This window comes from Moschus berezovskii, chromosome 5 (genome assembly GCF_049115385.1).
Source record: "Moschus berezovskii isolate FMDL1 chromosome 5, NW_MosBer_1.0, whole genome shotgun sequence".
NCBI lineage: Eukaryota > Metazoa > Chordata > Mammalia > Artiodactyla > Moschidae > Moschus > Moschus berezovskii.
In genome coordinates this window covers 74,115,921-74,129,169 of record NC_142464.1, presented here as the reverse complement: position 1 = coordinate 74,129,169, position 13,249 = coordinate 74,115,921, and the positions used below count along the sequence as shown (strand labels likewise).

General features: G+C 37.6%; 1 protein-coding gene across 3 annotated transcripts in view; it reads left to right on the top strand.

Moving 5' to 3' along the window:
- Window positions 1-13,249, top strand: part of GABRA2 (gamma-aminobutyric acid type A receptor subunit alpha2) — a 156,681-nt gene that overhangs the window by 54,367 nt on the left and 89,065 nt on the right. For all 3 annotated transcript variants that reach the window (XM_088836046.1, XM_088836045.1, XM_088836047.1), the window contains one exon: window positions 5,092-5,159. In XM_088836046.1, coding sequence (XP_088692172.1) covers window positions 5,092-5,159 — 68 coding nt within the window. The remainder of the gene's footprint in view (window positions 1-5,091; window positions 5,160-13,249) is intronic.

Sequence of the window (13,249 nt, the reverse complement as noted above, 5' to 3'; positions counted from 1 at the left end):
GAGACAAATATTCTACCTGCCAATGGTTCTAAGGACCAGAACAGTCCCAGATCCTGTTGAGGATAGATAAACTCTCCAGTGATATCAAAATCAGATTGATTTGAAACCCATAATCAGTGACTGTCATGATGGGGTATGTTTAGTTTATCCTTTGAGGACTTTATATTCTGTCCATAAACATACAGACAACTTGATCTTGTTTAAGTGTGCTAGTGTTAGATGCTCAGTCATGTCTGACTTTGCAATCTCATGGACTGTAGCCCTCCAAGCTTCTTTGTCCTTGGAATTCTCCAGGCAAGAATACTGGAGTGGGTAGCCATACCCTTCTCTAGGGGATCTTCCTGACACGGGGATCGAACCCAGGTCTCCCATATTGCAGGCAGATTCTTTACCATCTGAGCCACCAGGGAAGCCTTTGATTCTTGTTTGGGATCCCCAGATGGGCTATACTTTTAAATCAATGTATTTTCATTAAGAGGAAAAATAAAAGATAAATATAAAAGATAAAAATAAAAAATAAAAGACAAAACTAGAAGAACAAACAGAATATATAGAAATTCAAAAATTTAAAAGCATCAGGAATCTCATACTGAGAAGAAATTTCATGTATTCAATATATGTTTATGTTTTGTGTTTCCAAATCATCACAAGGAATCAAAGACCAAAACAGAACTACCGTGAAAAGTGATTGTATGATAACACAGTTCATACTGATTTTATTATTCTTCTTAACTCTTTCTGACTTTATGGGCACTGTATTTATCAAACATGTGTTGAATGTCTACTGGGAGGAAGATTTTGGGTAAGGAGCAGCAGTTCTTTTGTGGTAGAATGGTAACAAATAATATTATCAGATTTAAAGTTTCCAACTTTTAATAGGAACACTAAGTGCCATGTAAACAAAAATAACTTAGAAAGTATTTGTTAGCTTGAACAAACTTGACTGATGACAAATGGCACATGTAGGTGTTTTGGGAATAATCCCAGGAAGTACAATGTCTTTGTTGTTGCTGAGAGTAAAGCAAAACACAGCAATGACTAACTTGTCTTAAAATATGTGCATGACAGTCTATTTGTGCTGCATGGTGAGCAAAATTATTAGCATCTTGATCTTTCTGAAGAGATGTCATCTACAGTTTGATTTTATTCTTCATATTGTGAGCTCACATACTACTTAATATCAAAATTACAGGGGTAAAGACAGTAGAGCTTGTTGTTTGGATGATTCAGTTCAGTTCAGTTGCTCAGTCGTGTCCAATTCTTTGCGACCCCATGAATCACAGCACGCCAGGCCTCCCTGTCCATCACCAACTCCCGGAGTTCACTCAAATTCAAGTTCATCGAGTCGATGATGCCATCCAGCCATCTCATTCTCTCTCGTCCCTGTCTCCTCCCACCCCCAATCCCTCCCAGCACCATGGAAGCCCTTTAGTTATATTAAAAGATATTAATTAATTGGAGCTAATCATCCAAACTCGTCGCATACTTTGGCCACCTCATGCAACGAGTTTGGATGATTAGCTCCAATTAATTAATATCTTTTAATATAACTAAAGGGCTTCCCTGGTGGCTCAGAGGTTAAAGTGTCTGCCTGCACTGCGGGAGACCTGGGTTCAATCTCTGGGGTGGGAAGATCCCCTGGAGAAGGAAATGGCAACCCATTCCAGTATTCTTGCCTAGAGAATCCCATGGAGGGAGGAGCCTGGTAGGATACAGTCCATGGGGTCGCAAAGAGTCGGACACGACTGAGCTACTTCACTTTCACTTTCAATATAACTAATATCTTTCCCAAGTCCTTAATTATTATTATCTTTTCTTCTTAGAGTAAGTGAATATTTGATACACAATCATTTGGGAAGTGATATCAACAGACACTAGTTGAAAAAGGACAAAATGATAAAGGGAGGACAGCCAAAGCAGGGTACAATCACGAGCAGGTTACTGCTGAGTATAGTTGGGGTTTCATTCCATGGAGGTCATCTGGGAAATGGTGTAGAGCATGCCTGAGAGTTGTGTCCATTGAAAGGGAGATAAAGTTGAGTTACATTTCCTCCAACTCATCAGTCATTTGTTGATGGCTGTTCCCAGGAGCACAGACTTTTCTGCAATTCCTTTCCACCTTGTGCAGCCAGGAAAAGCCCTCAAGGAGAGAATCACAGGAGCTTGCAGCAGCACATCCCAGCGTGGCGAGGAATCATGATTGTCAAGGGGATATGGACAAAGGGCTGGCAGCAGATGCTCCATTGGTCTTCTATGGATGTATACTATTGTAAATGTTGTTAATGTAATTATTTAAAATATCAAACTTTTGACTTGAAATCGTCATTTATTTTAGTAAAAGTGATGGAACAGATATTTTGCATGTAACTCAGAATTTCTCTCCTCTCCAGGAACTTTACTGCCACTAGACCTGAAAACCTACTTCCATTTATTTCAACACTCTTCTCACTTGACGTAATTAAGGATAGTCCCTCCTCCTTCCCTCTGTGTATATATTGTGAGCCTTTTTAATGAATGCATTACATGCTTACTCAGGAATATTTCTCTCTTATTGATCTCGTCTCCTAAAAATTCAGCTGCTCCCTTAGTCCCTTTTGTCTGCATTGGCAGATACTTAAACATCTTCTACCTTAAACCAGCAAGCAAAAAACTGTCTCTCCACTACCCCCACCTTCCCGTGCTGCTAGAGTCCCCTTCTTCACAATCAAGCTTCTCAAAGAGTGTATAAAATCAATCCAGCCTTTTCCTCTTGTAGAACTTCCCTCTCTCCAAGCTGGTCACTGCATGCATTTTTTATTTTACTGATGGCTCCCAGGTCTCTAACTTCAGTTACTATTCCATACCTCAGATTACTGGATTTCTTAGCAGCAGTGACTGCATAACTCATTTCTTCACAGGGGTGTAAGTTGCCTTTGAAAACTAATCTCTAGTTTTCGGGACACTTTATTTTCCTCTACTTTTTTCGAATATGCATAACAGGAGAATATCCCTTGCAATGCATACGTTCTTTAACTGTGTTTATGAAGTCAATGAACTTTGAAATCATTTTCTTCAGGGTAACTTTGCATACCTGTGTTCTGTGTCTTGAGGTGTTTCTCTTACTGCTTAGAGCTTTGAGGATAATCTTACTTTTTTCTCTTTAGATTCTTAGTTGGTACCTCATTGCATTCATTAGGATGACCATATTCTACCCTACTTTTTACTTGTCACATGGTGTGTAAGTGGGTATTCTTTCATATTCTTAGCGTGAATATTTTCATGTATTTTTATCATAATTCTTTTCTAACTTAACAACTCCAGACTGAGGAGAATACTTCCATTTGCCTATATTTGGGTGAAGACTATCTTGACATTTTAATTTCTCTCCTCTGAAACATTTTAAGTCAATATCTGTAATGACTAAAATTTTATTCAGTTGTTTGAGTAAATGTGAGAGTATGATTGATTTGGTATGAGTAAGAGGAAAAAACATATATAAGTCAGACCCAGGACCAGCTATATAAGTTGTGAGTCCCAGGCCAGGATGAAAATGTAGGGTGCTTTATTCAGAAAATAATTAAGAATTTCAGGAAAGTGGAAAGAGAACATTAGCCCAGGCACAGGGCTCTTCTGAGCACAGAGACCTATGTGACTGCACAAATTGTATAGCTGTGGAACAGACCCTGTACAGATATTTGGGGGCAGGTGGCAGCTGAGAATTAACTTTATAGATGAGTTTCAAAACAAAATTTCATGAATACCATTTTTTTGGAATAAAATAGTATATAAAATAACAAAGTTGAGTGAATATATTTATTTGGAACAGCATACTATGATTTGGCACAGAGTATTGTGGAGAGTAGAATATGTCATTAATAAGAAAACAGTTTTAAATTAATTCTTGACTGAGATCCAATACTTTGTTTACCGTGCGTGCTCAGGAGCCAGATTACATAGGTCCTAAAACCTGACTATGTCTACTCTACAGAGTGTGGGTCTTGAGGCACGTTTCCTTAACTTTCCATGTGTCAGTGTTCAAATGTATTGGGATGATAGCAGAGACTCTATCTCACAGATTTGTGATGCAGTTTATTATATCTTAAGACCTTTGAAGAGTAAACATTCAGCCTATTCTGTTATTTCAAAATTCTTTTACTTTTGCTTTAGTAGTTACTATACCCTAAACTTAGTTTGCTGTCTTATGGTTGTGAATTAATGTTCAGCATAATGTTAAAATATTTCATGATATTGTTTGTGTAGAATTACACATTTTTCACTTAGCAGTTGAGGCATTAAGTTCATGATGGTAGAAATTAATGATGTTATTTTTTTCTTATAAGAATATTGAAAGGGCTCTATTTTTAATTTTTTACTTTGAGCTTTCCCCCATCACCATTTGGCTTATTTAAAAATAAAAAATCTAAATCACCTGTTTAGCAGAGCAATCCAGTTAATTATGCTACACTCTATAAGTTATATAACTTCCAAATCTAATTCAATTTAATTTTAGCAGTTCAGGCATTCTTAAATACATTTAAAAGCAATCTGTTTTGGAAGTAATCCTTGTGATTAATGAACGTTATTTGCTTTTTTGTGTCACTGAATGATAAACCTTTTTATATTAACATGAAGTATGTTTATTTATAGTAATTAGCAATGTGTTTGTGAATTATTGAGAAGATACAGTAGTTTACAGTCTACAGACTAAATCTCTGCCATCATGGAATGCTATCTGAAATATTTGGTTTAATGATCAATTATAGGACTGCATCAAACAGTAAGGATAGTAAGTGTATTTTATTTTCTATACTGGTACATTTAAGATAATTCCTGAGAAACCATTCTGAGCTCAAAACAAAAGGCTCTAGTCAGGTATAGTTTCCATTAAGAATGTCATAATTTTTCTGGGCATTTAGCATTTAGGACTGTGAGACCCTAGGGAATAATTAAGCTGCATAGCTATATTTGTTGGTTGTGAATGTTAAAAAGAAAGCAAACAGCAATATTCCCACTTATCACAGAACTTCTCACAATGCCATGTTCTTGACCCCTTCTCTCGCCTCTGGTTCTCATAATATAATATCTATATTCAATCTCTTTTTCTCATACCAGACAGTATTACCGAAGTCTTCACTAACATCTATGTGACCAGTTTTGGCCCTGTCTCAGATACAGACATGGTAAGTTTTTCATAGTATTTTTACTTCATATAATGGGAAGTGTGGGAGATAATTCAAAATAAACACATATTTTTAGTGTTAAAGGTTACATGTCTCATGCCTGTTTTGCCTGTTTGCTGTGCTTAGTCACTCAGTCATGTCTGATTATTTGCAACCCCATGGACTGTAACCTGCCAGGCTCCTCTGTCCATGGGGATTCACCAGGCAAGAATACTAAAGTGGGTTGCCATGCTCTCCTCCAGGGGATCTTCTCAACGCAGGGATCAAACCCAGATTTCCCACATTGCAGGCGGATTCTTTACCATCTGAGTAACCAGGGAAGCCCCATGCCTGTTTAGTCTGCCCAAATACATGGAAAGTTGAGGTTGTTAATCTGCTTGTAGAATGGGGTACCATTCTAACTTAAGTGGTCAGATTAACTCTTTATATTTTATATTATTTTCAAAGCTTTCTACCCAGCTACAGTATGGCAAACAATTGTTTAGATAAAATAATGATACTACTGAGAAGCATTTTCTAAGATTAAAGTCCCAGCTTGACTTCCATACATCTGTACAGTTTCATAGATAACTGCTTCTTACAGGTTGTGGTCATGATCAGTGTTACAAATGGAAACCTTCTACTGGCATTGAATAAGGTGGATTTCTAGTCATACTGGTCATATCAATAAATACAATACAGGTAGCAGAGGATGAGATGGTTAGATAGCATCACCAACTCAATGGACATGAATCTGAGAAAACTCTGGAAGATAGTGAAGGACAGGGAGGCCTGGTATGCTGCAATCCATGGGGTTGCAAAAAGTCAGACTAGCATCTGAACAGCAGCAAACACTCCTGATTTATAATAAGTTATAAATCAATCTAATAAAACTAGAATCTTAACACTTGAATTCTATGGAACTGGTCTTTATTTTTCTTTAAAATGAGATCAGGTAGAAGAGGAAGATTGGTCTGTTGGGTTAGAAATCAGTGCACTAGACCAATCATCACTAAATTCTTGGTTGAACGTAAGAATTTTATTAGTTCTTATGCAGCATCTTCTACTGCTACCTGTAGTGCTGTATTATAGAAATTTTTTGTATAAATAATTTTTCATCCACCTTTCTTGCTGTCAGAGAATGAGAATTAGAGGAGATGCCCTTGTCCCAGGCTTTGCCTGGCCATCCTCCATCATGTCATCCTCCCTGGTTTCTTCCTTTTATCTGATATCCCATGGGGAAGGATGACAAGCATGGATGTTTTCCATCTCGATAAACATGGGTTTAAAACTAAAGGTTTTCCTTTCTTGCAGATGCTCGTAAACAAGATTGGCCAGGTTTTTTGAAATATACTACAGTTGATTTACAATATTGTATTAGTTTCAGGTGTATAGACTAATAATTCAGTTACTTTGTTTTCAGATTATTTTCCATTATAGGTTATTATAAGATATTGAATACAGTTCCCTGGGCTATACAGTAAACCCTCATTGCTTATCCATGGCATGTATAGTAGTTTTTATCTGTTAATCCTATATTCTTCATTTATCCTTTCCCCACCTCTGTTAATCATATATGCCTAAATTATCCTTCCCCCACCTTCCCTTTGGTAACCTTAAGTTTGTTTTCTATGTCTGTGAGTCTGTTTCTGTTTTGTATATACATGCATTTGTATTATTGCTTAGTTTCCACATATAAGTGATATGGTACAGTATTTGTCTTTCTATCTGACTTACAGAGAGGATGACATGATGGAGGATGGCCAGGCAAAGCCTGGGACAAGGCATCTCCTCTAATTCTCATTCTCTGACAGCAAGAAAGGTGGATGAAAAATTATTTATACAAAAAATTTCTATAACACAGCACTACAGGTAGCAGTAGAAGATGCTGCATAAGAACTAATAAAATTCTTACGTTCAACCAAAAATTTAGTGATGATTGGTCTAGTGCACTGATTTCTAACCCAACAGACCAATCTCCCTCTTCTACCTGATCTCATTTTAAAGAAAAATAAAGACCAGTTACGTAGAATTCAAGTGTTAAGATTCTAGTTTTATTAGATTGATTTATATGTACCTATTATATATCAGGAGTGTTTGCTGCTGTTCAGATGCTAGTCTGACTTTTTGCAACCCCATGGATTGCAGCACACCAGGCCTCCCTGTCCTTCACTATCTTCCAGAGTTTTCTCAGATAAAATCCTCTAGGTCTATCCCTGTTGACGTAAATGGTAATATTTCATTTCTTTGTGGCTGAGTACTATCCCATTGTGTGTGTGTGTGTGTGTGTGTGTGTGTGTATGTGTATGTCACATCTTCTTAAGCCAGTTTTCTATTGACAGATACATGGGTTGTTTCAATGTTTTGTTTATTCTAAATAGTGCTGATGTGAACATTGGGGTGTATGTGTCTTTTAAAATTAGAGTAGATTTTTTTCCAGATATATTTCCATGAGCAGGATGGCTGAATCATATGGCAACTCTTTTAGTTTTTTGAGGAACCTCCATACTGTTTTCTGTAGTGACTGCATCAATTTACATTCCTATAATTATACAACTTATTGGGACATGCCTACCTTTCCTTTAGGCATTAGTTATGCCAATTTTATCACAAAAGTATATTTTTCTTCCACCCAGAGTCACTTCTCTGACCTCATAGTCAGAGAACTTGATGAACTTGGATGGCTGAAGATGTCAAGTATAAGATGGGTGAAAGTGAAAGTCACTTAGTCGTGTCCAACTCTTTGTGACCCCATGGACTATACAGTCCATGGAATTCTCTAGGCCAGAATACTGGAGTGGATAGCTGTTCCCTTTTCCAGGGGATCTTCCCAACCCAGGGATTGAACCCAGATCTCCATATTGCAGGTGGATTCTTTACCAGGTGAGCCATAAGGGAAACCCAAGAATACTGGAGTAGGTAGCCTATCCCTTCTCCAGCAGATCTCCCTGACTCAGGAATCGAACCAGGGTCTCCTGCATTGCAGGCAGATTCTTTACCAACCGAGCTATCAGTTTTGGGGAGGTGATTGATACTAAACACTGTAGATCTTTGAAGTTCTTTCAAATTAATATGTGAAACTTTAAGTGCTTTCCCTCCAACTTCAACTTCTACATTAAGTTAAAGAGAAGTCTCTCAGTCGTGTCCAACTCTTTGCAACCCCATGGATGGAGTAGCCTGCACCAGACTACTCCATCCATGGGATTTTCTAGGCAAGAGTACTGGAGTGGGTTGCCATTTCCTTCTCCAGGGAATCTTCCTGACCCAGGGATTGAACCCAGGTCTCCTGCATTGTAGACAGACGCTTTACCGTCTGAGTCACTAGGGAAGCCTTTAACTTCTACATTAGTTGGCAGTAAAGCTAATATTTCTGTGCAGCATGTCTTAGTAATGCGCCCATGTATTAGAGACACAGTGAGAATGAACACCTGACCTCTATGTGGAGCCAAGTGCAAAGAATCAGAGTTGTGCCAAGCACAGTTGAAAGAATAGCAGAATATTATATAAATTACGGTTCTTATATGGTTACTTTTGGTGTTTTATTACCAGCCAAAACAGAAAGGCAAATGGTATAGGACCCCAAAATATCAAAGTTTTCAATGTTGTGGATTTTGTGTAGTGAATATTGGTGCTAACAGTACAGTGTTAAAGATTTTGTTTGTTCGTTTTGCAAAGTGAATTATTTTACCTCTATATATATATATAAATATATATATATATATCAAAATATATACATTTCCTAGACACATAATGTTTGCTACTTGAGGGTTTTAGACAGTCATTTATTTTTGGCAAAATGTATGAAGTGACTCTTTTCCAGTGGTGATAATGGATTAAACTTATTCTCCTCCTTTTGTTCTGACCATTTTTTGGAATTACCAAAATATTTAGAAAGCTGGTAGCTTCAACTCAAAGTGGATCAAAGACTTGACTATAATACCCAAGATCATAAAACTCATAGAAGAAAATATGAGAAATAAGCCCTTTGAAATTGGTCTTGGTGATGATTTTTTAAAACCTGACACAAAAGCAAAAATAAACAAGTAGGACTGACTGTATCAAACCAAAACCTTCTACACAGCAAAATAAATCAATAGTCTGAAAGGTAATGTACAGAATGGAAGAAAATATTTGCAAATTATATATCTGATAAGGGGTTAGCATCCCAAATATATAAAGAACTGCCACAACTAAATAGTAAAACAGCAAAACAAAGCAAAAACCACAATCTGATTTAAATAAGGAAGAAAAACTGAATAGACATTTATTCAAAGAAGACATGCAAATGACCACCAGGTACATGAAAATATACTCACCATCAATAATCATCAAGGAAATGTAAGTCAAAGCCAGAATGAGATATCACCTCACACCTGTTAGAATGACTGTCATCAAAAACACAAGAGATATACATGATATTATCTATATATATGCTTATATATTAAGCGTGATATCACTTATCCACTTATATGTGAAATATATAACATAAAATAAACTAGTGAGTATAACAAAAAAAAGCAGACTCAGAGATATAGAGAACAGACTAGTGGTAACCAGTGGAGAGAGGGAAGGGAGGAGGGGCAAGATACGGGTACAGTTCAGTTTCAGTTCAGTTCAGTTCAGTTGCTCAGTCGTGTCCGACTCTTTGTGACCCTATGAATCACAGCACGCCAGGCCTCCCTGTCCATCACCAACTCTTGGAGTTCACTCAAACTCATGTCCATTGAGTCGGTGATGCCATCCAGCCATCTCATTCTCTGTCGTCCCCTTCTCCTCCTGCCCCCAATCCCTCCCGGCATCAGAGTCTTTTCCAGTGAGTCAACTCGTTGCATGAGGTGGCCAAAGTATTGCAGTTTCAGCTTTAGCATCAGTCCTTCCAATGAACACACAGGACCCATCTCCTTTAGAATGGACTGGTTGGATCTCCTTGCAGTACAAGGGACTCTCAAGAGTCTTCTCCAACACCACAGTTCAAAAGCATCAATTCTTCGGCGATCAGCTTTCTTCACAGTCCAGCTCTCACATCCATACATGACCACTGGAAAAACCATTGCCTTGACTAGACGGACCTTGGTTGGCAAAGTAATGTCTCTGCTTTTTAATATACTATCTAGGTTGGTCATAACTTTCCTTCCAAGAAGTAAGTGTCTTTTAATTTCCTGGCTGCAATCAGCATCTGCAGTGATTTTGGAGCCCAAAAAAACAAAGTCTGACACTGTTTCCACTGTTTCCCCATCTATTTCCCATGAAGTGATGGGACCAGATGCCATGATCTTCGTCTTCTGAATGTTGAGTTTCAAGCCAAACTTTTCACTCTCCTCTTTCACTTTCATCAAGAGGCTTTTGAGTTCCTCTTCACTTTCTGCCGTAAGGGTAGTGTCATCTGCATATCTGAGGTTATTGATATTTCTCTGGGCAATCTTGATTCCAGCTTATGCTTCTTCCAGCCCAGCGTTCCTCATGATGTACTCTGCATATAATTTAAATAAGCAGGGTGACAATATACAACCTTGACTTACTCCTTTTCCTATTTGGAACCAGTCTGTTGTTCCATGTTCAGTTCTAACTGTAGCTTCCTGACCTGCATATAGGTTTCTCAAGAGGTAGGTCAGGTGGTCTGGGATTCCCATCTCTTTCAGAATGTTCTACAGTTTATTGTGATTCAAACAGTCAAAGGCTTAGGCATAGTCAATGAAGCAGAAATAGATGTTTTTCTGGAACTCTCTTGCTTTCTCCATGATCCAGCAGATGTTGGCAATTTGATCTCTGGTGCCTCTGCCTTTTCTAAAACCAGCTTGAACATCTGGGAGTTCATGGTTCACATATTGCTGAAGCCTGGCTTGGAGAATTTTGAGCATGACCTTACTAGTATGTGAGATGAGTGCAATTGTGTGGTAGTTTGAGCATTTTTGGCATTGCCTTTCTTTGGGATTGGAATGAAGACTGACCTTTTCCAGTCTTGTGGCCACTGCTGAGTTTTCCAAATTTGCTGGCATATTGAGTGCAGCACTTTCACAGAATCATCTTTCTAGATTTGAAATAGCTCAATTGGCATACAAGTTTAAGAAATACAAGTTACAATGTGTAAAATAATGAAGCTCTCAGGATATGTTGTATAGCATATCACAGGAAATATTGACAGTATTTTATGATAACTTAAAATGTAGTATAAACTTCAAAATTGTGAATCATTAGGTTGTTTGAATGAAATATATACATCAACATATACATCAACTATACCTCAAAATTTTTTTTTAAAAAGGCGAGAGATAAATGTTGTTAATGATATGGAAAAAAGGGAACTTTTGTTCACCATTATTGAAAGTATAAATTGGTATAATTGCTATAAAAAACAGTATGTATGTTCCTCAAAAAATTAAAAATGGAACTACTGTATTATTCAGTAATCCATGTCTGTTATACTTCCAAAATGAAAACAGGATCCCCAAGAGAAATCTACACTAGTTTTTCTGTTTTGTTTTATTTTTGACCACCCTGTGTAGCATTCCCTTTAGTTCCCTGTCCAGGGATTGAACCCAGACCCTGGCAGTAAAAGCACTGAGTCCTAACCACTGAATCACCAGGGAATTCCCTGCACTCCTGTTTTATTCACCATTTTTCCAATAACCATGATATGGAAATATGATGTGATATATATATTAATATATGTACATATATCACACAGGGAGAATAAAATCTTGGCACATTTGACAAAATGGATGGACCTTGAAGGCATTAAGTGAATAAACCAGAGAAAGACAACTATTGCATTGTATCATTTTCATGTGGCATAAAAAAGTCATACCACAGGGAATAGATAAATGGTTGTCAGTGTGGAAAATAAAGAGAGGTTGGTGAAAAGGTATAAACTTTCAGCTACAAGACAACGTCTGAGGCTCTAATGTAAAGCATGGTGACTACAGTTGATAACACTGTATTGAATAATTGAAATTCACTAAAAGAGTAGATTGTTGCTGAAGCTCCAATGCTTTGGCCACCTGATGCAAAGAGCCGACTCATCAGAAAAGATTCTGATGCTGGGAAAGAATTAGGGTAACAGGATAAGAGGGTGAGAGATGTTGAGATGGTTAGATGGCATCACTGACTCAATGGAAATAAGTTTGGGAAAACTCTGGAAAATGGTGAAGAACAGGGAAGCCTGGCTTACTGCAGTTGATGGAGCTGCAAAGAGTCTAGACAAGACTTAGCAACTGAATGACAACAAAAGCGCAGAGCTTAAATGTTCTTGCCAAAAACAAATAAACAAATAAATAAATATGAGGTGATGGATGTGTTACCTAACTAGACAGGGGGAGTCATTTTACTATGTATATCAAATTACCGCTATGATTCCTTCAAATATCTTATGTAATTTTTGTCAATTATACTTCAGTAAAGCTGTATTTCTTTTGAAAAAAGAAACTATCATCATTTACTGTTTCCGTGTAGGAATTCCTTCCAGGCATTTGATGGTAAATTTATATATCTTTACAAATCCTAAATTCTGGGAAAAGGCAAATAAGAAAATGGGAAAAAGAGTTTTAATTGTCCTAGAAGAATCAAAGATTTGCAGAAGGACTCCACTGATGTCAAGTTGAAACCCAGGGCAGGGAATGCTGACGTGTGAAGCTGAACACTTAAGGTTAAGGACAGTGTGTCCAGAACTGGGACACAACTGTGTCTGAGCAAAGCTGTCCCAATAAAGCAGTCGTGCATCTAGCAGTTGTGTGTTTGTGGTCCTGTCTGCTTCTTTGATTCTTAAATATGAAATAAATGTTAATAAGATATATGCAAAATAAATAAAAAATAAATCTGGTAGCTGGTGTTAAATGCTTTGTCATTAACAACAGAGCAAATTTAAACTCTCTCATACCAGTCTATTCTAAAGGAGATCAATCCTGGGTGTTCATTGGAAGGACTGAAACTGCAATACTTTGGCCACCTCATGCAACGAGTTGACTCACTGGAAAAAACTCTGATGATGGAAGGGATTGTGGGCAGGAGGAGAAGGGGACGACAGAGAATGAGATGGCTGGATGGCCTCACCGACTCAATGGACATGAGTTTGAGTGAACTCCGGGAGTTGGTGATGCACAGGGAGGCCTGGCGTG